The sequence below is a fragment of the Lates calcarifer genome, linkage group LG13 (assembly GCF_001640805.2).
Source record: "Lates calcarifer isolate ASB-BC8 linkage group LG13, TLL_Latcal_v3, whole genome shotgun sequence".
Taxonomy (NCBI): Eukaryota; Metazoa; Chordata; class Actinopteri; family Centropomidae; genus Lates; species Lates calcarifer.
Window position 1 is genome coordinate 19446669 of NC_066845.1, and position 26936 is coordinate 19473604.

The 26936-nt window shown below is 39.9% G+C and overlaps 1 protein-coding gene across 2 annotated transcripts; it reads right to left on the bottom strand.

The window, feature by feature from the left end:
• Positions 1-220: 220 nt before the first annotated feature.
• erlin2 (ER lipid raft associated 2) lies at positions 221-15619 on the bottom strand. Of its 2 annotated transcripts, XM_018669055.2 has the most exons (12): positions 15507-15619; positions 14001-14108; positions 13232-13313; positions 12621-12667; positions 12298-12359; positions 11927-12052; positions 9598-9671; positions 6820-6878; positions 4139-4230; positions 3948-4037; positions 3476-3555; positions 221-3381 (listed from the first exon to the last, which is right to left on the bottom strand). In XM_018669055.2, exons 2-12 carry the CDS (start codon positions 14105-14107, stop codon positions 3202-3204), a joined length of 999 nt encoding a protein of 332 aa, XP_018524571.1. In that variant the 5' UTR covers position 14108; positions 15507-15619; the 3' UTR covers positions 221-3201. The 2 variants fall into 2 exon arrangements, with proteins under 2 accessions (XP_018524571.1, XP_050931290.1); XM_051075333.1 differs by lacking the exons at positions 221-3381; positions 3476-3555; positions 3948-4037; positions 4139-4230; positions 6820-6878 and adding an exon at positions 7012-8226.
• Positions 15620-26936: the final 11317 nt, after the last annotated feature.

Genomic DNA, 26936 nt, shown 5'->3' on the forward strand with positions numbered 1-26936 from the left:
TTTTAAAGTCTTTTAAATGGATCTGTAATGAATTATTACTCAAAAGTACTTTTTCAACATTTCAAATAATCCAGTAAGTATAAGATTATAACAGCTGTTTAGATACTGTAAGTTTTTTGTGTTTGAAACACACTTTTATACAGTTTTATTAATTAGAAACATCCTATAATCACACTGCAATTTCATTGTAAATTGAAAAAAATCTTAATATTGCCAATGATTTCTTAAAGACAAACCCATAGGACTTTATTGTCAAATGACAAAATCTTAATTGCACATTCACAATTGAAATCAGTGCAAAAAAAGTGCCTTTCAAGTCACTGCAAATCTCAATTAACCAGAGAAATTAGAATTAAAATGACAACTTTGAGGACCAACTTCTTAAAACAACAGAGAGTGGCGTGACTAGCTCAGGGTTAACTGTTAGTACAAGATAAATGAAAGTTGTATAAGATTACAGTGAATTCAAGCCAAATGCCATTTAACTCAGAAAATATTTTCTCACTGTGGGAAAAAAACAACAAAAAACAAAAACATACGCTGTTCCCTGAATCAATGCCTAAGCATGCCCCACACCAAATTTGGAGCTACCTTTCCTCTACACCATGAGCTGTGAAGTGAGTCAGAGTATTGCAGAGTGGTTCTTTGGAAAACACATCATATGGTCACCAACTCATTCTAATTCATTCTGTTCAGTGCCACAACAACTGCACAAACTTTGTCAAGCGCTGAAAAACAAACCAAATAGTTCACTTGGACAAATGTCCTGCTAAAATGGACTACATATTTTGGTCCTGCTCTTGTCAAGATTTCTATAAAACAGGTTTTGAGGTGTCCACAGTGAAAAACCGACTCCTACGGATGACTGACGCAGGCAAAGCTGCAGTGATTCAGTCCGTTAGTACATGTCTTCCTCCTCTGGGGCGATGGGTCATATTACCAAAGGCTCAAAGGCAATTCACTACTGTACGTATCCTGTGAAGGTTCTTACAGGACAGAAAGTACATGAAAAGGTTTTATTAAATGAATTTTAAAAATGGCTGAATGTAGCTGATGTCATGTGTCTGTAGTTTGGTTATTAAACCGGTGTACAATAGCTGCTTTTCATCACAACATGATATTTTCAAGTTTGAATAAAAATCCTAATGCAAAACAGAAAAAACAAACAGTTGCACAAATAAAGCCTCTACTACATGTACAGTGTGAGAAACAAAGTCCTTCATACATATACAGCCAAATGTAGTACAACTTCATGCAGCTGCACAATATTCAACAAGTCCTCTGTGCTGAAAAGAAATTTTACAAAAACATACAGAAACACACAAATGGAGTGGTGACGTTATATCTGACATACACACAGTACATTCATCATCTCTGTGATTTGCTTACAGTGATATATCTGGTCAGGGCCAGTATTTTTCAAGCTGCTCAGAGTAAGAAATCACAGCCCACCACACATATATTTGGTCCCTCTTTTTGGCAGAGTATCAGCATTTCATTATTGATCTTGTTAAGTCATTCTGTGTCCTCAAGGGTTTAGGAGCTGCAGAGCTGCTTTGTCCTTGACCTTGTGTGAGAATGTAGAACCAACTGTATCATTGAAAATAACATAGTTTCCACAAAGAGATTTAGTGGAATAAAAGTTTTCTCCTCCATTTACGAAGCTTTAAGGAGCTGCAAGTAATTGTTCACTAAACCCCTCTGGTAAACAGTGATTTGAATCTAACCTAACTGTGTTCATCTGCTCGACAGTAAAATGCAATTGTTAGCATGTGTGGCTAACAAGCTCTGTAACTATGGTGGTAACTTCACTTTACCTACAGAGTAAAGAGTTAGTGAATTATTAACTAAATACATTACTGTATAAGGTTACAAGTTACAATTAAAAAAACTTGTAAGTTAAACTCATTAGTGTTGCATTTGCCCTGGTTAATAATCATCTCTCATCCATTTTTTTTCTTTTTAACATTTGAGTGAAAACATGTCTGAAAATATGAGTATTTAAGTTAAGTAGCAAAACAGGGTTCAGATGAAAGACTAAAAAAGAATGATCTCATATTTTTTCACATAGTGCTAATAACACTAACAAGCTCTAAACTGCGATACAAGAACAATGGTGTTTTTTATTGTCATGTTTTGAACAGGAATATTCAACTGATAGCAATGTTCTGCTGCAAAAATTAGCCTCAGTCTGTTAGCATGAAATAATGTATGCAGCCATCATGCTCCATTCTCATTTGAATATGAACTTAAAAAGTTAACCATAGACAATGTTTCAACCAACTCAGACAGCTAACGTTAGCTTAATCTGCTAGCTACAGCTACAGAAATATGTCAAAGTGGCCATTTCAGCCAGCTAAATCACTGGCTGCAGGCTGGAAATGAGAAGCCTGCTTTTATCTTCATCTGTCTGAAATCGAGGAGTCACTGTTTAGAAAATTACTTTCAGAATTTCAGTGACTGTAAACTGCTGAGTTGTGCAACAACTGAAAGCTTATAGCAGCTGTAACTTCGAGGCATGAGGCCTAGCGAAGTCAATTCATTTAACAAGGACAATGCAACTAAAACAACTGTGATTTGGATTGTGACCAAATTCATTGCAAGAGCTTAATTAATTAATATTGATTATTTACCCTGTCACTGAACTTTATTAATATTTTTGGATTTCATTCAAATATCACAGCTTCAAATGCTAAATTGAAACACATGTCACACAAAGGGATTACACAGAATAAACATGGGTAGTGATGGATTTGTGATTTGTGATGTTGTGACTGGGAACACTTGTCACACAGACTGTAAAAGCTGAGCAGCTGCAGGACCAGGTCCTTTAAATTACTGTTTGGGCTAAATGTCAGTTTTAAAGGAGCTTATCATATACCCACAGGTTAATCTAGTTTTTGCTCCAGCTAATTTATGGTTCTGAGTCTAGACGATGGCATTCTCTGTCAGGACAAGCAGAAGCATAGGAAGTTTCAAAAATGAAGGCCCTCTGCTCTGAGGTAGAAGAATTTTACTTCCTAGTCAAACTTTCAGTGTGATTTCTAGCAGTGATTCTGAGATGTTTGAGAAATACAGGCCCTGGTCAGCAGAGTCTCTCTGGGCCTGAGGGAGAACCTGCAGCCTACCTGCCTGTGGTCCAGACTACTGCCCTTCAGCAGATAGTCCTCCACCCCTGGGAGGTTCTGTGGGTCCCACTACTTAATCCAGGTCCAGGATGTGCTCACCCACAATGTCCATGGCTGCAGATGCCTTGATGGAGCTCCCTGCAGAGCCAGAGTCCACAAACATCTGGGGTATATCGTTCCCAAAGTAGATTTTACTGTTGGCTGCGATGGCCTTGTACTTCATTAGCTGCAGGTACTCTGGTGTTAATTTCAGCTGCAAGAGGGGCAACAGAATTCAGATTACAAAAACACAGTCTGACAATTTTGTCCCAGCTAAGCCAGGATGTGTGTTTGGGTCATCTCTTTACCTTGTTGGCCTCAGCAGCTCTCTGTGCTGTATAGAACTCTGCATCTGCCTTGGCTCTCTGCCGGGCCAGGAAAGCACTGTCTATAAACCACAAACAGTCAAGAGTCAACAGCAGGAGGGTGGTTTATACACATACACACACACACATAGATATGTATATATATAGAAATCTAAATCTAAATCAAAGTGCAGGATACAAACACTGATAGAGGAACAAGGTTCTTTACTTAAGAACTGTACAATTTTGAGGTATCTGCACTTACTTTCCAATTTACACCACTTTAAACCTCTATTTTACTCCATTTCAGACCCAACTGATGCTGACTCCAGTGACATCCCTTGAGGACATTTATCAGATTTAACACAGCTACTCACGGAGCCACAAAAGGCTCACACAGGACTCAGGTGTAATGTCAGTGAAGCTGCTCTTTAATCAAAGGATCTGGATACTTCCTCCACCACTACATACAAACCTTCAATTTCAGATATCTTTTTTTCTGTTTCCTTCTCCATGACTTTCTGTCCAAACTTGATCTCTGCCACTTGTGCCACTTTCTCAGCCTCTACAAAACAAAGAATCGTAATTAAACTGTAATCCCACAATTTAATGCACCTTTTCCCTGAACAAACTGTAACCATCATTGCTTTCCTTCTTCTTTCTCACCGATCACAGCTTTGATCCTCTCTGTCTCTGCCTCCTTCTCCACAACCTTCTGTGTCTGTTGAGAGATCAGCAGCTTCGTCTTCTCACTCTCCCTGAAAATATTAATGCACACTTTACCATTACAGGCCCTACACATCCACACGGAGTTTTCCACCATCACAGGACAGGACAATGTTCACCTTTATGTTTCTTATTCGGTGTGCTGAATTTTGTGACATTATTCCAAAAAGAATGCCTCCCAACTTTAACATGTGCGGAGGTGTAATTAGACAGTATATCCCAAACCTTCATTTTAGGTTTAATTACCTCCGACAGTGGATTTTGACTGACATGAGGCATCCATGTCTGTTTGCCTTTTCAGGCACTTGTTAAAATTAAACACCAAGCTGAATATACTGGAATTTTCAGAGCAATTATGATTTGGGTTTTCTACATGAATGATGCTTATCTATGGTGTGGTCAGAAACTAGTAATTACAGTAAGTACTATATGAAATGAATTCAGAATAAGCCATGAGCACTGCTCCCTCACAGACCTAAATAACATCACAGGGATGATTTAGACAGAGGTATTTCTTTGACAATGATCAGAATTTCATATAATATGTAAACTTGTTCATGGCAGCTCTTTTATTTTTTCACCATTTTTGGTTTTTGTCATTATTTTCAGTACTAAAGTAATGAATTGTGGGAAATTCCCAGCACCAACTCTTGCACTGGCCAGTTTCACATTCAGAGAGTCCTGAGCTCTGTCAGACCTTTGGGAATGCACATCCAAGTCTGTAAGGGGCAGACACTGGGACTGAGCCTAAAACCTCAAAACTTCCAGCTCTAAACTCCCCGTCCACCATCGGAAACCATGCCATAATGGACACATGGATTGCTTACCAAATAAATCTGTGATTTTATTTATTTATACAAGCCTCTGCCTCATTGAATGGCATTCTGTTATTAACTGAACAATTTCAATTGGGGTCTCTGGGCTGTTAATCTGTCTGACCCCCTGAATTAACACAATCTGCTAATTTAAAGGAAAACCACATCTCTTTTACAATGCGAGTTTCATTTTCAGTCTAGAATAGTCCAGGGTAAAATAACACTGTGCCTGGAATGTGACACAGGCTGTAAAAACAAAACTGAGCTTCAACTCAATCTGAATGTGGATGTGAAAGTAAAAGTATGCTCATCCAAAGTCTACTTTTACTTTACTGCATATCAAAATTGCATTTGATAACTACTGCAGAAGTTGAGTTATCATCCTGCAGTTTTTAAAAGAAGTTTACCTCACAGTCAGTGAGTCAGAATGAAACAGACATTTGAAACACATGAGTCTTTTATCCCAAACATTTGTGTGGATGTTTTAAGGCATGTGGTCCTGGCAAATTCTTGTCTGATAAAACTTCCAACAAACTTAAACACTCACCAATCTTGGTTTTAGCTCATCTGTGTTTTGTTGCAACACTGTTGCACACGTAGGAAGGGCAGCTGCCACAAACATTCATATAATAACTATTTAAATGGTGTGCTTTTGATCTGTATAACTGTACTAACTGGGTTTGAGTGCACTGATTCATTACCTACAGTACAGTGGCAAAAAAAAGAAAAATATTTTGGGAAAATAAGTGATTACGGACACATTTACAGGAAGTGATGATTGAGGAAAAGTAAACTCAAGACTGCTGCAGGTTATTTATATATCCTTTTTTCTCAGTTCATCACTCAACCTTGACCTCTGTCTGATTCAACAGTAACACTGACAGCATCTCAACATGAGGACAGAATGTGCTGGGAGAAGGTGAGTGCATTTCTAGACATTTGCATTCACCTTTTACTGTGAAATGGGTGACAGTAAATGACTGGGCAAACATCAGACTTTGCTACCATGGCAACTTGCGACCCTCAGCTGGTATTGGTGTCTATTTGAATTATGTAGTTGTATCTATTGTTGCACTAAAGTATCCAAAATCCTATGAGAATCTAATTTTGAAAAATAGCACCTTAACATTTGCAGTGTTACATTTCCTATTTTTCTTGTGCCTCTTAAAGTGTAGCAAATATATTTTTACAAGAGAACAGGTTTTAATATAGAATTTGTACACTTTCACTTTCATTCTGGACATTTCCCTGGTAAGGCACAGGGAGTCATTATGTAAGACGGACTCTATGAAAGCTTTGTTTCTCCACAGTTAAGCAGACTTTATGCTGAGGTTTCACAATAAAGAGCTGAAAGACATTCCTGGGAACTGTGTACAACACTACGAGGATAAGCATAAAATAAATAGGCCTGCTGGTAACAAAGTAGACCAGCTGGGACATGTATGTTATGTTAACAAAGATTAAAATTTTGTCCAGTACTTCAAGTCAGACACATTTATATTAAATGTGTCTGACTTGAAGTCTTCCACTCACCACAAGCCTGATGCCTGACAGTGGTCTGACTATAGCTTACTGTAAGTCCCCAGTTTCTTCCTCTGATCACAATAACTGTGACTAACTGTTGATTCATGATACCAAAGTAAGATGATCACAAGCTGACATGAACAAGCAGAGTCTTCCTTGTCTACAGGACTAGGCAGTGGGAGCTGGATGAACATCAGGTCCATCCATTTGGGAGGGAAAATAAATATACAGTGCAGGAGTCAGGGAACATTCCCTGTTAGTACACAAAAACATAAAACTCACATGAGCTCGTAGTTCCGGCGAATGCTCTCTGGGATGTTGGGTTTTGTCACACGGACTGCCTGTTGACCAGTGAGACAGACAAATAAAGACAGAGAACCTCTGTGAAGTAGATAAATAAACACAGTTGGAAAGGAGCGCTGAAACAAAGAGTCCTTGTTCCAAGACCAAGAAGAAACTTGATTGTCAGTTGTTTCTGGAAATTTACAGGAAACATGAGGCTAGAGGATTAAAGCCCAGTGGAGAATTCATACTCACAACAGACATATATACAGTCATGGAAAAAATTATTAGACCATCCTTGTTTTCTTCAATTTCTTGTTCATTTTAATGCCTGGTACCACTAAAGGTATATTACCTGAAGAATACAATGAACACAACAAAAAATGCAGCTGAGTACATAATACTTTATGTCCTATTTGACATGCTTAAGCTGAATTGTATTCCCAGGGTATACAAGAGGCCATTTCATGTCATAAGCAGCACTGCACATGCAAGGCCTGGAGTGGTTTCCTGCTTACATTCAAGCCGTAGCACAACTCAGAAGTTGTCAGCTCTCACATAATGCCTAAAACAAAAGAATTATGTGAAGCCACAAAGGCAGCCATCTTGGCACTGCTGGAAAGTGGCATGCGTGAGAGACAGGTAGCCAAAAAACTGAAGATCTCCAAGACAGCTGTTCATTACACCAAGAAAAAACAAGCCGAACATGGTACTACCAAATTGCTAGCTGGTCGAGGCAGGAAACGTCTTTCTACCCCACGAGATGACCATGCACTCATCCGTTCCTGTGTCAGGAATCACCGTCAGACCTCCAGGGACCTTAAAAATGAGTGGGCACTGTCGAGAAATGTGACTTGTTTGGCAAGGACAGTTCAAAACCGACTTCTTGAAGCTGATCTGAAGTCACACAGGGCACGGAAGAAGCCCTTCATCAACGAAAGGCAGCGGAAGGCCCGGTTACTCTTTGCTAGGGATCACAAGGATTGGACTGTTGATGATTGGGCTAAGGTTCTCTTCAGTGATGAATCCAATTTTGAGTTGATGCCCACTCCAGCCAACTTACTGGTTAGGAGGAAGCCTGGATAAGCCTACAAACCAGACTGTCTTGCCCCTACAGTAAAACATGGGGGTGGATCAGTGATGATCTGGGGTTGTTTCAGTATGGGTGGAACAGAGCAAATGCAATTGTGTGAAGGGCGAATGAACCAGGTCATGTACAGGGCTACTCTTGAAAACAGTCTTCTTCCATCAGCTGGAAAACTCTTTCCTGCCTCGAATGACTGGATTTTCCAACAAGACAATGCCCCTTGCCACACGGCAAGGTCAGTTAAAGCCTGGACGGAGAACCAGAACATTCAAACCATGCCTTGGCCTGCTCAATCACCAGATCTAGATCCAATGGAAAACCTGTGGAAAATCACCAAACTCAAAATGGAGAACCACAAGCCCAAAAACAAAGCAAATTTGTTTGAATTTGTGCAACAGGAATGGGCTGCTGTGACAGCAGAACAATGTCAGAAGCTGGTGGAGAGCATGCCAAGACGCATGGCTGCAGTCATCAAAAACAATGGTTATGCAATCAAGTACTAACTCCTGTGTGTATCATGTGACTAAAAGACACAGAAAAGAAAACATGGAATGCCTAAAAGCACTGTTTTTGGCAGTACAATGCCATAGCTATTGATGTAAGAACTTAAGTGATTTTGGTTATTATCAAGAAAACCATGGAAAATGGCTAGATATCAGCTCTTAAATGAAACTCTTATGAGCTATTTTTGTTGTTATCATTATATTTGTCCAAACAAATATACCTTTAATGGTACCAGGCATTAAAATGAACAAGAAATTGAAGAAAACAAGGGTGGTCTAATAATTTTTTCCATGACTGTATATATCTCTGTCGGGGGCAGGTTCATTAGGGGGGAAAACCATTCAGGCTCTCATTCAGTCACTTGTTCTTTACTAAACCTTCCTCAAACAAAAACAATGTACTGCGTTATTATGATAAAGGTCCCAGTAAAGGGGTTTTATAGAGGCTGTGAAACTTGATTGAATGCTACAGACTGTGAGAAGACTTTTACTGCAAAGGACTCAGTGGACAGTGCTTCATTAGGCTGGCATTTCCATTTATAACTTCAATACTGTGGTTCTGTTCTGCAGTCCTGTGTGAGTTCAGATGCCTTTTATTGGTTTTTAATGTATCCTTCTAAACAGAGACAGTACATGTTCTGTGCATTCTTGAAATAGTTCCCCCCTTTTTCATTGAGTTGCCTCCTTTAGTTTGTGATTAACTACATTTCCCAGAATACAACAATGCACAGAGAATGTGCGTACACCTATTGCTTTCAATCAGCGTGCTGTTAGTATATGTAGTACATAAGTCAAATGTTGCTACAGAACACAAAGATAGCAGTCTGGCCAGCCAACTATGTTTCATGTTATTCCCAGTCTTGCTCTTCCCTCATTTCCTGTGATCTCTCTAATGTCAACACTGTAGTAAAAGCATAAATACACTCCAAAACACATACAAAGTTCAAAACAGTCTGACTAATACAAAGTACACGACCAATAGCTCCTTTGATAAAGCTGACAGATTTAGGGCTGATCCCTGCTGAAATTATTATTATTAATTATTATTAAGTAAAATGCACTAATCACATGATCTTATCAACAAAACCTTGGTGACTATGGTGTTATCCAAACTGGGCTTAAGACAGTTTTGATAACAAGCTGTCTGACTTTGTCTTTAATGCAGCCCATCTGGTAGTCTCACTGTACCTGTATGATAAGTCCAGGTGCCATGGATGTCAGGTCCTCCTGTAGTGTCAGCTTCAGGTTTTCATCAATTTGGTCTGTAGGGGAAAAGTACAAGAGGAGGGTGGTCGAGCTGATGAGTGTATAACTTCAGTAGAAACTGTCTCTTTGATTTAAAACTCAAAATGGGATGGTGTGCTGTTTTTCTTTGTAACACGGACACAAGTGTCTGTAATTTTAAACGTTCCTTACAGCTTCATTCAGACATGACAGAACCCTGACAGAAAGAGCCGCGATGCTCACACTGTGTTTGGTATGTGCTGCACAAAAGTGAGTGGTGTGAAGGAAGACAGAAGTTCTCTGTTCTTGCACAGAACTTGCCTCATATCTTTCTCTAAAAATCTTAATGACCATTGAGAAGGGACACTCACCACCACTTCTCACAGTGAATCCCCTGATACACAGTCTCATTGATTTCAGATGATAAGTTGGGATTCACATCAATTCATATTTGCTTACAAACTGTATCTAAAGGATTTTACTTGATATTAGTTATTATTTATTAGTTAATTTAGTTTGTTATTCATCAGTTATTGTTATTGTTGGCTGTAAGAGGACTTTTTTTTCTTTTGTAACCTATTTTGGCCCAAACTGCAAGATGATGAAGAAGGAAAAGAAAAAACGACGTCTGACATGAGAGGAGGCTCCTCAGAAACTTAAGAATGACTCTTTCATTTGCAGTTTATTAGAATGATTACCAGCTGTGACAGTGTGAGTCTGTGAGTATGTGTGTGTGTCATCATGGTAAAATGTAATTTGGCAGGTGTTCATACAGTGGCAAGAAAAACAATGTGAACCCTTTGTAAATACCCGTCTTTCTGAATTACTTGCTCATTAAGTGTGATCTGATCCTCATGTAAGTCACAAGTATAAACAAACAAAATGTGCTTAAGATCATAGTGGAAAAAGTAGCTGAACCCTTGGATTTAATAACTGCAGCTCAGACCTGCTCAATGTTCAGGAGGAATTCTGGACCATTCTTCCACACAGAACTGAGTCAGCTCAGCTGTATCCTGAGGATGTCTGGTGTGAACGGCTCAGTGAGCTCAGTCCACAGCATCTCTGTTGGGTTAAGGTCTGGGCTCTGACTCTGTCATTCTGTAGTAAATTTACTTTGATGTTTAGGGTAATTGTTTTGCCTCATCACCCAGCTTCTACTAAGCTTCAGCTTCAGCTTAGCAGAAGCTGGAGCAAATGAGAGCTGATGAACAACAACCCTGAAATTATCCTGATAAACTTAGGAATTCATTTTCCTTTTTATGATGTATGATGCTGTTCAGGCCCAGAGGCAGCAGATCAGCCCAAAATCATGATTCTCACTGATCTCCCAGTCCACTGAACTTCATCTTTGGGATGATATTTTCATGTTGTTATGTAGTTCTCTTTCACACCATATGCAGTGCTGTGTCTTCTTCCCTAACAATTCAACCTTAGTTTCATCACTTCTGCAACATTTTCGTGAGCAGTGTCAAGCAGTGTCAAGATACCTACTGGAAAACTTCAGGTTAACAGTGATCTTTTTTTATTTTGTTCATTATTGCAAGTTAGATGAAGATCTGACCATATCATAAGACTAATTTATACATAAATGCAGGTAATTCCAAAGGGTTCATTTACTTTTTCTTGACACTGTCAACAGTACTGCCATAGTAGCATCCCATTTGTGCAAGATACATTCACAAAACTTTACAGGTGTATAGTTGAGATCAAATGAAGGTTGAGTTCAATTAATTTTTAATCTCTCTCTGTTTATTTAGCTTTTTATTGCTATGGTCTTTACATCAATCTGACAGCAGTTAATTCAGACTTGTGGCATGTTTAAAATGTTTAAGAAATGTTACTAAGTATGTTCAAGTAAGACTGACATCCTGACAACAGGAAAGTGGCTTGGTTGCTTATTCAGCCTTCGTCATTGTAAGGCAGGAAAAATATGTCATTAGTCTTGAGATCAAGTAAGTAAAATTGTTCCCTACATGTTCACTCATCTGATAAATGATCCATAAGTAAGTTTTGTGTAATTACACAAATTGTTGAGTCTACATTCTGTGGACTGTGGTTAGGTGGGTAGGTTTGTTGGTGAGTGGGCTCACAAGTGGATGAAAATACAACAAACACAGAGTCCATGTGTATAGCAGCTGTTGTGTGTCAAAGACAAATCATAAATTCATGGTCTTTTGAACCCTACGCTGTAGGCTGACTACATGCTGTTTATGAAGAATCCTTTTTATGTACCATTAAAATCGAAGAGGAGGTGTTTCAAATTACTGAGTGAGTTTACACCCACCACACTTACCAAACAAGCCGATGTAAACCTCTTGCAGCGAGTGAACACTGCAGAACTGGTTTAGCTCATGGTGAACCTTGTTGAATATTAAAGCTTTATCGTAGTCCGCTGTGAAGTTCCTCACTATGTCGTACACTGCAGAGAGGAAAACAAGTGCTCAATCAAGCCAGAGATGACAGCAAACACAGAGCACAAGAGATATATTATGTTCTACTGAGACCAGCTACAAACAGCTGCAACAAAATAAAATATAATGTGTTTGTCAGTGCCAAAGAAGTGATCTTCAGATGTGTTTCAGAATCGTAAAGAAATACCATGGGAGTTCAGGATAAATATATTGTTTTACATGTTTTTGGCTTGTTGTAGACTGGTGAGTTTACCTGCTGATGGAATGAGATAGTTCACCACTTCTATGCGATCAAAATAAATCATCACTCCTCCACTGAAAAACATAGAAAATAGTAACATAACACTCACTATTTCACGGACATGTTTATCTAAATCACTGCTATGCGATAACAGGGATTGTATTTTCAGTCTGGATGATACCAGTGGTTCAGACATGTACTGATAAACACTGTCATAGTCAGAGGTTTAATACCCAGTGGACTGCGTGGGCGTGTGTGGGGTACAAGATAAATTGTGTGTAATACATCACGACAACTCCTAATACAACTTAAGCCGGTCAAAACAGCAAACCCACCTTGTGCCACACGGAACATTCTTCACCTCATCTGTCTGCAGCGTTGTCTGCAACGCAAAATAGATTTATTAACTTATCACTTTCTGACATTCCAGATTTCTCTGAGATCATTATAAAAATACCAGATGAACAACACCGGGGCTGAGAGTAAATCTATCAACACATATGTATGAAATCAGATCAGTCAACATCTTAAACTGAAGAAAGCTGGATTTCAGTTGTGCATACAGAGTATACATGTCTGTGACAATGTGTCTGCACATCCTGAAAATGATTATTTTCACAAAGGTAGTTCATATTACAGGACTGGGTTGTTGTGTTGCATTTTTTTCTACTTTGTGACACTTCTCTGCTTGATCTGTCCATTAATTAAAAGATATTTTACATTTTGGAATTAACAGAATGCATTTAGGCTAACATATCTAAGGTACAAATAAGACCATCTAGAGTCATGATGCGGCCCATCACTTTAATTCTATTATTATTATTATTATCTATAACTAGATTGTGTCTGTGTATGAGCTGAGGATGTAAGGTCAGAGGGTGTTATATACTGTACAGAATATGAGAGATTTGGGCTACGTAAATAAAACTGACTTGATTTGACTCACCTGAACAGACTTATAGGTGGTGATGAATGGAAGCATAAGATGGAAACCAGGGCCACTGGTGGTGGTCAGGAGAGCCCCTCCCCTGTGTTACACACAGACAGAAATACAGCTGATCATTATATCTTTGGATAGGCTTCAGAACAGAGTAAAACTATCTCCTGAGGGAATCTGAGTTTTCATGAAAAAGAAAAAGAAAACATTCTGCTTATTTGTGGTACGAACAATTAAAGATGTGGGTCTAAGTTCAAATGATGATATTGAGGTCGGCATATTCAGGTATGGTTTCATTTTTGCAGCCAATGTTAGCAGCAGGACAATGCTTCCATTGTCCTTTATTCTGCTGCTGAAAGCAAGCACACATATTTAACACTTACAATCCCACGTTACTGGTTAACCAGTTTAAGAATTTTCCCAGATGAATGTTTCCATGAAAAAGAATAAAACTTTGCTCTTGAGCTACACTACCATGAGTCATCAGTATCAGTATCAGTCATTATCAACACTGTGTTTTGTTTTAGGAGCCCCACTCAAACAAAGCATGTCTGTGCAAGTAACACGACTCAAACTACCCTGCACCTTAGAGGGTACAGAGGCACAGGATCACAGCTGACATTTTTGGCAACCTTCACGCTCAGGTATTTACCAAACCCGCTGTTTAACTGTTAAGTTGTTAAAGGCAAACACATCTGAAGCAGATGCTCTCTACTTTATAGTCTAACGTCTTAAGCACAAAAAACAACAACAAAAACAATGTGTGCTGCAGCCTCACCTGTAGTAAACTCCAATGTGTCCTTCATCAATCTTGTGTACTGAGGCTAAAAGTGCTGCTCCTCCAAGCGCCACAATTATTGAGAATATGGCACCCCACTGTGCCATCCTGGCAAGGAAACAGGGGAGACAGCATGTGAAAATGAACAGATGCGAGCAGAGTTTCCCTTTTCACAATGCTCTGTCTCAAGCAAAATCAAATGTTCAGGCACTCTCTCTCAAATAGAAGTGACTGCTAAACTGCCTATCCATCCAGTCAACATGACCTGCACTCACTCTGCAGCTTGTTTAGAGCAGTAGTAACACTTGGAGCTGGCTTCTTGCTCACTGGTTTATCTCCTCTCAGCTCAGGCTTAAAGCCACGCATCAGCTGGGACTCAGTGACCTTGTCACACTTTAAGAAGATTGAGGCTAAAGTGCGAAAACATTGTAACCTCCCTCGTCATGCGTGCAATAAATCTCTATCTGCAATCTTGAAACAATATATTCATTCCTTCATAAATCACATTTTCATGTAGCTAATTTGAGCTAAAGGGGTTGGATGAGGAGTTGTCTCAGCCCTGGATAGAGAGGATTTGCAGAGCTACAATCTGGTGACCCTGCTGGCTCAACACAAGACATGTCTCCAACTCCAAATGTTTATACTGAAGATTTTTCATCTTCTGTTTATGTGTTGAATCCTTCTAAATATACATGTATTGAATATACACCTTTCTTCAATGTGCATTTGATTTGAAAGTTTGTGGGAAACTGAAAACACAGCAACAACTGTTTAGCATGCACTTACTGACATCCGGTATGGGCAGAGCGGAAGGAAGCATTTAGATAGCTAGTAACGGTGTCTTAACAGAGGTTTATTAGCGGTTCAATGTTTAACATCTTGCACCAATAGAAAGGTCTTCTGGCAATTTCAACATATTAATGAACCTGTCTGATAAAATCTTAAGCCTCCGAAAAGTGACGGACAGTTTCCCCTGCTTCATGGAAACGACTACAGCTTACAGCAAAACAGTAGTAGTAACACTATCAAAACAAACGAAATCTTAGATAATACGTATATGCCGAATAGAGGGGTTGAATCTAAAAAATATGTATACAGTCTTAAGTAATTAAATTATGACACGTATTTAATAGTTATTAGGACGTCAACTTAAAACATCCAAACATTTGAAGGGAATTTGGTCTCGATGGCTTCGGGGCTAAAAGCATTAGCAGAACACAAGTTACTATGTTACTGTTGCCTGAAATACAGGAGCCTCTTCCTATGGCAGGTCCGTGTAGATAGAATTTACGTTACTTAGGTGTCTCAACGTTTACTTTAGTGTCACTGTTAAAGCACAACACAAGGCCAGATATTGATTAACCTTAATTACAAGTTAGCAAAATAATCCTAGCACGTCTCATCTCCCTTTTGACGTGCTACTGTCATATCAAACTATACCGGTGGTGCAAAATACTTAGGTTAAATAACCAGTAACACGTGTTCTTGTGGGTCGACAGGTCTTACCTGTAATTTGGACCGAGATGACACCGACAACAGATAAGAAGCAGGTACCTGAGGGACCCAGCTACCTTCTTCTTCTACGTTTGAATCTTTACTGTTCAGCATCCAGATCGTCGTGTTAGCACCCTCTGGCGGGCAGCCAGCAAACAGCTTCTGTCTTTCACAAGAATTGTGGTGGTGGTTGCTGTATGCGCCAGGTTTTTCTAAATTTGCTCGTTTGGGGCCCCTGGTGGTCCTGGGAATCCAAGCAGCACCTTGAGCTGGATTGCTGTATGACTTCTTATCTCATTCTCTCGTTTCATCATTTTAAGTGCAAGTATTCTAGTCTGTGCCTGCCAGCAAGATGAGTGACACTATTAAGACAGCCATGGGGTGCGTATAATTTTACTATATTTTTATGAAAGAAAACAGACAGATGCAGATATGATACACTTGTTTATTACAACACTTGAAAAATAAAAGGAACAATTCACTTAACCAATATGTCTGGAATATGAGAGGGACCCAAAGTGCACAGGAGAACCTACAGCAACATAAGGAGAGCTAATTGCTCTGAGCCATTTCACTGTGACAGTACTGTACTGCCTGCTGCAGATAGAGAGAAAGGAAGCTTGATTCAACAGTGAATAGGCTAAAAACAAATATAAAGAAACTAAGAGACATAATAGTGCTGGCCCAAGGCATAAGCAAACTAAGCAGCTGGTTAAGGCCACAAGTCAGCAGAAAGGAATATTACAAATGTTTCCCTCTAATCTTCTTTCATAATTTAATCAATATGTTTTTTTTTTTTTTTTTTTTACTGTTTTTGCATTTCAAATAAGAAGAAAATTGTGCAAGAGAGGTCAGTGGGAAACACACTGGTTGGAGCTGACATAAAGGCCACAGTAACTCAGATAAGCACTTTTAACAACTGTGGTGAGGCTGCACTCCTGTCAGCCATGAACAGAAATCTGAGGCTGCAGTGGGCACAGGCTCACTAAAAGTGGACAGGTGAAGACTGGGATAACATAGTCTGATCTGATGAATATTGATTTCTGCTGAGGCATGCAGATCGCATTAACAGCATGAATTCATGGATCCAATCTGCCTGTCAACAGTCTAGGCGTTGTGGTGTAATGGTGTGGGAAATGTTTTCTTGGCACACTTTGGGCTGCTTAATACCAAGCAATCATTGTTTGACTGCCACAGCCTGTTAGTATTGTTGCTGACCCATATGCATTCCTTTATTGGCACGATTCACCATCTTCTAATGGTTAATTCCAGCATGATAATGCACCATGTTACAAAGCAAAAGTCTCTGACTGGTTTCATGAGGGCACGGTGGTACAGTGGTTAGCACTGTCGCCTCACAGCAAGAAGGTTCCAAGTGTGGAGTTTGCATGTTCTCCCTGTGTCTGTGTGGGTTCTCTACGGGTACTACAGCTTCCTCCCACAGTCCAAAGACATGTAACTTAGGTTAATTGGTGTGAATGTGAGTGTGAATGGTTGTTTGTCTTGGCCCTGCGATGGACTGTACCCCGCCTCTCGCCCAGTGTCAGGGTTAGGGATAGGCTCCAGCCCCCCCCCCGTGACCCTTAATGGATAAGTATGGATGGATGGTTTCATGAATGTGACAATGAGTTCAGTGAACTTTAGTGACCTCCCCAGTCACCAGATCTGAACCTAATAGGACACATCTGGGACGTGGTAGAACGTCAGCTTGGCAGCATGAACGTGCAGCTCACAAATGATGCAGGAATAAAGTGATGTGATCATGTCAACATGGACCAGGATCTCAGAGGAGTGTTTCCAATATCTTGAATCCATCAGCAAAGATGTGTTTTGAAAGCAAATGGAGGCCCTGCCCAGTATCAGTATTAGTATGGTGTTCCTAAAGTGCTCCATGACTTTATATAGCTTCTTCTGTTCAGTGGAGGACAGTAACCACATACAGTACTGAGGTTTTGAGGTATTGTACTCATTACTGTTAATGTCTGGAGGGGTGAGACTCCTCGGTTGGAGACCACTGCATTATTATTCATTATGTTAAACCTCTTGAGGTGAACCATCTTGTTTTTGTGAGGGTCCTAAGACACAGTTCAAACAAAGCAAAGAAAAAATAAAGGAAAGACATCAAAGTAATAGGAAAGGCAAAAATGAAACAAAAATCAACAATTCAATAAACACAACAACTATAACAATCCACACACAAACATCAGAGAGATGAGTGCATCAGTGAGCATAACCACTAGGTGGCCACATGGAGGCAGTGAACAAAGTAGTAATCTAATAGAGAGGGAAGTATATAGAATACATAGTGTATTGTATATTGTATATAGGTGTGGCATCACAGGAAACATATGCAATTTATCTCAAAATAAGAGACAAACCATTTTTAAATATGTGAAATGATGACAAGGTTCATACTTCTGAAGGTAAGTTCCAGTCTGAGGGAGGCTTAAACATAAATGCTCTCTTCGCTATTGTTTTTCTGACAGTAGGAATGGAGAGGAATTACTGGGAATGCCCTTACTGATATATTAAGGAATACAGTACCGAAACTGTTGAGGATAAAGTGTTATTATTATTGTATAATACTGTATATAAACTGTATCTATACTGTGTAGGCAACGTGCCCACTACTTATACACTGAAGAAGTTTTAGTTGTTAAAACTAGCAATAATTAGACCGTTTACATGTATATGTATGTATGTATTTCTTCTGCATGTCCTTGATCTAAATGTCATTAATTTTGATGAGGAAAGTTATTTCATCAACTTTCAACTAATGTGAACAGCAGATGGCACTAGAGACCAGATAACACATGGTGCCTAGTCTCCATGAGAAATGTATTGTGAGGCTCAGAGGACCACACTACTCCAGTCTGCCGTTATTTCAACATTTAAAATTTAACAGGTTTTCACTGTTAGATTGCAGCAGGTATTTCTTTTAATCGTTTTTAACCATCATTTATCATTTTTGCACTGGATAAGGTTAGCTGCCAGCACAAGAAACTAACAGACAGTTTTGCATTTATCAGAGAAAATGATGCTATAATCTACCAATTAAGAAGTGCAAAACTCAAAGAGTTGATTTATTTCATCTTCAATCAGCAACAAGCCTCTAGCTGATACACAACTAAGGGTCTTGACACTAAAATGGCTGTGCACTTTATTTTTAGACACTGGCCTCTTGAGAAATTTACAAAGGACCAGAGCTAACCCCTAGGTGCTGCAGTGGCAGCTCTGTGCCGTGCATTTTAAACAGGGAGGGGCGGGGTGGTGGAGGGGAAAGGGAACAACAGAGCAAGGGAAAAGAAGTTTGTCAGAGTTCATTAAGTATCAAGGGAACATCGCTGGAACTGGCAGCGTAAGCCGCACCGGGGCCCTAGTGCCATTAATCACGACTGACAAGAAACCAGGGGCCGAGGGAGGAGGTGGAGGGGAGGGAGGGCAGCTCTGCCAAAGACTCTGGTAGTGATTATAGAATGGGGTCCAAGCAGCCCGGGCCAGGGGTGTTGAAGGTAAAAGACACCACAGCTAAGGCTATAAAGTTCAGGTACTCTCACACACATCACACTGAGAAGACAGACATGTAACTCCAGGCTTTGAAAACATGACAGGGTAATTGCAGAAAGAGTGGAATATTTTGGTTTAAGAGAAGTATAGTGCAGTGTAGAGGCTAGATCTCTCTGTTTGTGTATCTCATCCTCTCTCCCACATTTATATGAGCTGAGCCTCTGGCTTAATAGCATGCAGGAAGAAGAGAGTGGTAGTGCAGCAGTAACAGAGTGTCGCCCATATATCTCTGTCGGCCTGCCTTATTTTCTCTCTGCACCCCCAGAAATCTTGTGTTAGCTCGCCACACTGCTGCCACCCTGGAAGAAGAAATAAATGGGAGAGAGAAAGAGAGGGGAGAAAAGAGAGAGGAGAGCTCGTGACTTGTGAAGATGGAGGCCTCTGTTAAGTGCTGTTCTTGAAAGCCCGTCCGGCCTCATTAGCTGTCAGTTGTAACAATACTGAGCTGGCAGCGAAGACTGCTCCCAGTCTCGGTGCCATAAATCACAGTCTGACAGGGCCCTGACAGGGCTGGGAACCAACACACATGCAAGACTTGCTTGCTTTCTGTCTCTCTGCTGTTCCCTTTTCTTTCTCTTCTCTGCCTCTTTTTCCACTGCTCATTCTCTTTCCTTCATTATCTTCCATTCTCTCTGTTTCTTCTCTGTCAGTACCACTCCCTTTCTTTCTCTTTTACTCTTTTATCTCCCTTTCTCCCTGTCTGTCACACACACTTGCAGCAGATTGCAGCATATCAGCAGACAGCTTGGGACACATGTGCTCACAAGAACACACTTGCAGCACTTTTTTTTGCATCCTGTGGTTAAGTGTTTTTGACAGAACGAGTTTGGAAAAATCTATGATTCTTTGATGGATGAGATGTGTCTGTGTGTGCATGTGTGCTCTTGGTTTTGACATTTCTCAAGCACACATGGCCATTGTGCGGATATATTGTTCCATTTATGATTATCTAGTAGATAAAGTAGGTTTGACCCTTGCTGTGTGATAACAGTTGGACATATTTAAATGTACACTTCTGTTAAATTATCAATGGGTAACTATCAGTGGGTAACAGCATTGTAAGAGCCTAATAAAATACTTTGTTGTTAAAGCTGGACTAGTTAAGATTTTACAAGATATGTACATATTGTTTTCACATCAGCTCAAATTACAAATTGGCAAGCCTTGTTCTCTTTTTAAAGAAATATTTGACCTTCTGGGAAATAAGATGCAACCGCGCTTTTGCCAAAAGGCCAGAAAACCTATTCCTCTCTCATATTGCCAAATATGTCAATAGGGAGATTTCAGCAGCTGACTAGCCTAGCTTAGCATAAATACCAGAAGCTTGATCCTGACCAAGAAAAAAGTCCAACACAAAACAATCATAAAACTGCAACTTGCCATTTTTACACTTCTGTTTTTATACAAACTAGAAACAAAAATGTGTTTAATGTGTTCATTAGTGAGCTTTAGCACATTAAACAGAGCCAGGTTAGCTGTTTCCCCCTGTTTTCTGTCGTGTTGCTTGCCATAGTTGAGGAATTGAAAAAATTGAATAAAAAATTGAATAAAAACTCATCTTTAGCTCCCATGGTGTTAAGTTGTCTGACAGATGAAAAAAGAACTAAGACATTTTCATTATTTCCCAAAATGTCAAGCTATTCCTTTCAGATGCTGGTGTAGCTCCACTTAATTTATCTTTATGAAACTCGTTTGCCTCAGGTATGGATAAGACTGAACACCTGAGCACTTTAACAAGAGACTTGCCAAATTCATAACTTTGAAGTGGAACATAAAAAGGCCTCTTAAAATAGCAGCCAGTGACTCCATAAAAAAAACCTGGAGCATCATAAAGCTGACCTCCACTTGAGGTCAGAGGAGGACATAGTTTACTGATGTCACATTGTGGAGCTACTGACATGCAAAGTGTCCCAGTGCAGCTTTCAATGTAAATGTAGGAGTGTATTTGCATGTGGAGGATGTTTTGGTCTGCTTGTATCCATGAGGCCAAGCAGGAGCTGCTATAGCTGTCTGCCGGCAGCCATTACAGTGATGCGTGATGATGTGTGTGACATGACCGGAGAGGAAGGAAGTAGAAGAAAGCAAGGCTGTGGGTCATTAATCATTAGTCGTTGACACATGGACACACATGCCTATATATTTCTCCACACACAGATGTAGCTGTGAAGCTTGGTTGGGAATATTGGTGCAGAGAGCTAGCAGCTGGAATAAACTGAACATGTATACACAGAGTAAGTGAGTATATACAGTATTTGTAGACTCCCCTTTAAACTCCCCTTCCAAGCTCCCATGCTCTTCCTTCATTGTAGGGCTTCATATTTGTACCCAAACCCAACAAGACTCAGCTGATCTAACAGATTCAGGGTCGGCTTATGTTGGAGAAATGTTGATGGCAGTTATTAATGATTTATTCAGTGTGATTATTGTATATGTTTCAGCTAGCTAAATGCTGCACGAAGCTTGACTCTAAATTCTAGCAAAAAGTTTTTTAAAGCAGGATTAGGTACACATTCAACAGACACAGACAAACATAAGCATTAATTCTGAGTCATGTTTTTGGCCACCTGACAAATGTTAGTTAAATATTCCTCTGTTTTTGTCTCCAGCAACTCTTAAGTTGTTGCCAGGAAACCAAAACAATTAGTTGAAAGACACAAAAAGACTCCTCAGAGCTGAGGGGAGCTACAGAGTCAGTTTATAATTTCTATATGTTTGTATTGTTCACATAGAAATATTGCTCAAAGTAGCTTTAAAATAAAGTGAGAAATTCATCTAGTCTGTTGCATCCTGTTGGCTCTACTTAGAGACCAACATGAATGTCATGGCACCAATAAATCACAGTTTAACTTTAGAGGTTTGGATGTCCCCTCTCATCCTAACCCTAACCCTCCTCTCCGCTTCTCCTCCTTTCTCAGTATCATCTGTTAATATTAGTATTTGAGGGTTTAGGATGTCCTGCTTTTCACAGTGCTGCAGAGTCCCAGAGGAGGTCCAGGCACAAAGTTACACAACTAGCCTCTCTCTGCAGAGCTACATTAATCTTCCCCTGGCTGCAGAAATCTCCCTTTAACGTCTTCCTCATGGGTGTCTGCCTGCTTTTGCTTCATGGTAAGATTTATCAGAGGACGTGTATGTGTGTGTGAGAGAGAGATTATGTGTATGCGTGCCTGCGTGTGTATGCATGTGTGGGTGGACAGGGTAATTGGTCCAGTGAATGTGCTTGGGTCTGCTCAGGCCAAACGATGCTGCAGTGTACATACAGTGTGGTGCTGCGCTCGGCTGTGGGGGTGTGGGAAAGCGATCACAGTGGACTTCAGAGGGAGCTGACGAAGAATGAGGAAATTGCAGACAGATAGGCCTAATGGTCGTGCTGAGGGAAGAGGTTGTAGGGCCAACAGCTGCTAGTCATCCATCTGGACCAGCCTAGAGAGCTGGACTGGACCGCCTAGCAGTGACGTATCCACCTCCAGGGGATGAGTGCACTGAGACTTTCTGTCAGAGCAGGGTCAGTAAATATTTACAATAAATTCATGGAGTTTATTTTAAAATCCCTTGAAGGCCCAGTTTATTCAGATACAATAAGATGAAACTTCAGTTACGACAGGAGAATCTGGATTGCTTCAGCATCAACTAGTAAGAGAATAACAAACAAGATAAAAGTATGGATTTCATATCATATCATTTTATCTATCTATGTACCATGTTTGATGAAATGTATTTTTCATCACACAATTTCTCCACAGATTATCAGTTGGCAGTAAAAGGCTGGCTCCGTTCAGCATCTAGGAAAGTGAATTCACAGTGATATTTTTTTGTAGTTGTGTAATCTCTGTTGCTCATTGTTTTTCATTTTCACAGAGATCACCTGTCAGACAAACAACTGTGAGAGATCCAGTGGTGTGTATTTCCCAGATTTATTTATTTATTTTTTTTTTTTGGTTGATGATGTCTCTGTCTGTTTCAGGAGGTGGTGCTCATTTCTTTGTCTGTGGCTCTCTCAGTCACATAATTGTTCCCAGAAATTCATTTAAATGATTCCTAGAAAAGAGATTTCGCTGTCAAAAATGAATCAGTAATATGCTGTAGATTTTTACCCAACAGCAAATGCACACGGATGTGTCTGATACAGAGGGTGAAAACGCATGTACTATATGTCAAAATGTTTTTTTTAAGTACTATAAGCCTTGTGCAGAATACAGTTTCATCTAAACTGAGCAGAAACCGTAGAGATCTTCCAGGACAGCACAAGATTAAGGGCAAGAAAATGTACCAACATACTGCCACATAGTCTCTCAAATGTTTGTGAAAGAAATATTCACTCTGAAACACAGAATATATGCTATATTATACATTATGTACCTCCACCAGCAAACTGATTTTGCAGAAGCAGTTAGACATGTCATTTTCACTTGTTTGTCACGTTAAAAAAATTAGCCAACAGGTTTCAGAGGAAGTGAAGGAACTTTTTTTCGTTTAGAGGGAATGTTTTTGGTTGTCGTCAAAGTAGAGGAAATTACTCACAGATGATGAAAATGTTCCTCTCATTTTGTACATACAGAGCAAGTTATTTGCAATTTGAATTCATTGTATGACATTTTTGAAAATATGCTCATTTGTTCTTTTGCTGAGAGTTGGATGACAAAATCTAAGTTCTGCACAATAAATATTAAGAGGTGCTGGTAGGAGGATTTACTGACTTTGGATAGGCTAGCTGTTTCCTCCCATTTCCAATCTTTAAACTAAGCTAATTGTCTCCTGGCAGTAGCCTCATATTTACAGCATAGATGTAAGCTCAGTTAACAAAATGTTACCTACTCCTTTCATTTTTAAATAACTTTCTCAATACATGCAAATGTTTCCTACCTTGAAAGTCACAGGCAGTAGTTTGACATAGAAACAGGATTACAGCTTTATGGACATAGTTTCCAGTATATACTTTAGACTGAGCAGAATTTTCATTTCTGTGGAAACTCCTGTTCTTTAAAGGGGCTACTTTAAATTTTCTCCTGGGTGGTGGTGGTGGTGATGGTGTGAACAGCTTCAGCTATCATTTCGTTTACAATGCAAGAGTTTAGAATACACCTTCTGAGCAGCACTACCTCTTCATGGCAGTCTGGATGTTTCAGTGAGATGTGATGGATAAGCGACAAGATGGACTGGCCAGGCCAGGGCTAGCTGGTTAGCATGCTAACTTCAGAGGAAAAAAGAAGTAATAGAACTCTAAGCAAAACACTGGCATTGCTTTCCACTTCTGGAGACAGCTCTTGGCAAATAAAGGAATAAAGTCTGATGCTGAACTCACATTTCCTCCAGATTGTTAAGTAAACAGCTGTTAATGCTTTAAAAATTGGCTATGTAGCAACAGCAAAACTTACAAATAGTTCCTTTAATAATAATTCCAACATTCACTCTAACCTTAACAAAAGTCCCCTCACTTGTCAAAACCTGTTAGCTAACCCTGTTCATGTGACTGAGTTAAACTAAGCTAGCTGGGTGCTGGCTCCAGCTTCATGTTTATCTCACAGATATTGTATCAATTTAATCAATCTACCTCTCGGGAATAAAACATGTATTTGCTAAAATACCAAACAATTCCTCTAGGACATTTAAAAACATGTCATGACACTGTGCTGTTTATTAGCTTCTGACTGAGTATTGCCTTGCCCCATAAAGCGGTATTGTTAGGTAATGTTATCCACGATACAGGCCAGATAAACATCAGTTACAGCTGAGCAATGAGAGAAATATGGTTTATTCTGTTCCAATCTCATCTGTGAGGAGGGATATTGGCAAGTGACAGATGAAAGCCTAAGTACTTCTGGACAGCTGTTTGATTCATTGTGGATGTAACATCGATCCTGTTGTTGATGTTCAATCACGGAGCCATAAAATAAAAAAAGAGCTCAGCTAACCTCTGGTTTGTGTTGCTGATTTGTCAGAGCAGAGGGTGAAAACTGATGAGGAGAATTTACTCACTGCTCTCCTCTGTGCTCATGTGGACCAACACACTGCTCTCTCCCTCTACGCCATGACACACATGCATACATGCGTGTGCACACAAACCCACACAGTTTGACATGAACACATACCTTTAACTTAACGCACACAAACACACACACACACACACCCTCTAACCTCACTATGGTCTCACACAGCAGGCCTGCCATAAATCAATGGGCAGGATCGTGTCTGCCAGTTAGACTAAACAAGAGCATTTGTGAGGATTTGCTCTCGCCCATTAATCATCTTGACAGCTTGAAAAACACATTTCCCCTTTAATGACTGTATTTGGATAATCAGCTCTGTTTCCCTTCCCGCCCTCTCCCTGGCTCTCCGTGGCTCCCCCTCCTATCCCCTACTCATTTTCTTCTCTTTTTTTTTTTTTTTTTGCCCCAAGCGCCATTATAGGCATGTTGGTAACTCACCATTAGGGGAGGAGAGGGTGGAGGAGGGACTGTAGAGGTGACGGAGGGGTTTGTCAATGTCTAAAAGGGTTCTTCGAAAAAGCAAAAATATTCACGCTGCTTGTGGAAAAAAGTATTTTTTTTACCCTCATTCAACAAACCACAAGGCCTCTGCTAATATAAAATTATGTATGTGAGCACGCTCTCTCACACTGACACAGCCCTGCTAAATCAAACACAGAAAACTCATGGATGGTGTAGTACCATGAACCATAAATGCCTTCATGTGTAAATCTTGTCAGGAACAGACACATAAATTGACCTTGTAATGTGAAAATTTGATGCAAAATGTGTGATGAGGATAATAGTGGATCTGACTATGTTGCAATCAGCAGATCTGACTTTGCAAAGCCACAAGTTTATTTAAAACAAAAAAATGTGAGTTTATTTTTAATTTTCTAAAATAGACTTTGAAAAGGTGACATTATAAAACTTGTTGTGCTTTACTGTGAACTCCAACTTGTGAAATGGTTATTGAAAGAGGTATTCAACATCATAATGCACTTTTAACATGATGGATAAAATGACTTCTTTCCAATTTGCCATCTGTCTGTGTGAGCATCTGCAGGACAGTACAGCTTTTACGTTCATGGTGAAGGAATCAGGCCACTGTGTCGCTCTAGACCAGCAGTGTCTGGGGAATCTGGAGCTGTCAGTGCAGCGCCTTAGGGAGACATGGGAAGTAGAGCTGAAAGAGAGAGAAAGGTATTGAAAATCTCCTCAGTTTAAACAGCCCCTTCTCTGAGTTACAGATTAGCAAATGGGAAGGATTAGAAAACAATTTATGTAGTAAACCAAACAAGGATGGCGTAATACTGCCCAGGTGTGTGTCATTTAGATAGCATGCCTGCAGAATCAGAGGTGTGATGTGTAACACAGCGGCCTCTGCATTAGTTGGTGTCTGGGCATCAATCCAGCTCTGTGACTACCTCCACTCCACTGGCTTAAAAATGGGGTAACAATGCTTCTGCCTTTGTATCTTATATACAGAACGACGACGCAGAATAACAACACAACATTTTCACCTTGAACTGGCATTATAGAAGGAGCTGCTGCTTGTTTTGGCCACTAGGGGGCAAGAGAAACAAGATGTGAACTTGTGAAACAAACATTTGTCAGTCTTTTATACATTCTTTATACAAGCACATTAGCATTTATTTAAAGTTGTGTGTCAGTTAACCTGGCAAATGAAAATTCGATATGCACTCTTCTTTCAACTCAGTTTTTGGTCTCCACCAACCCCTGTCTCCTGAGAAATAGCTGGCCCTTCAGCTGCTAAATGCTCCACTATGTTCATGAGCTAGTTGCTGGTTGTTTAGTTGTCAGTTAGTTGGTGCTGGGGATATCAATACTTTTGTGCTGAAAACAGTGCCATGACAGCAGTATGACTGAACCACCTGAACCTAAAAAC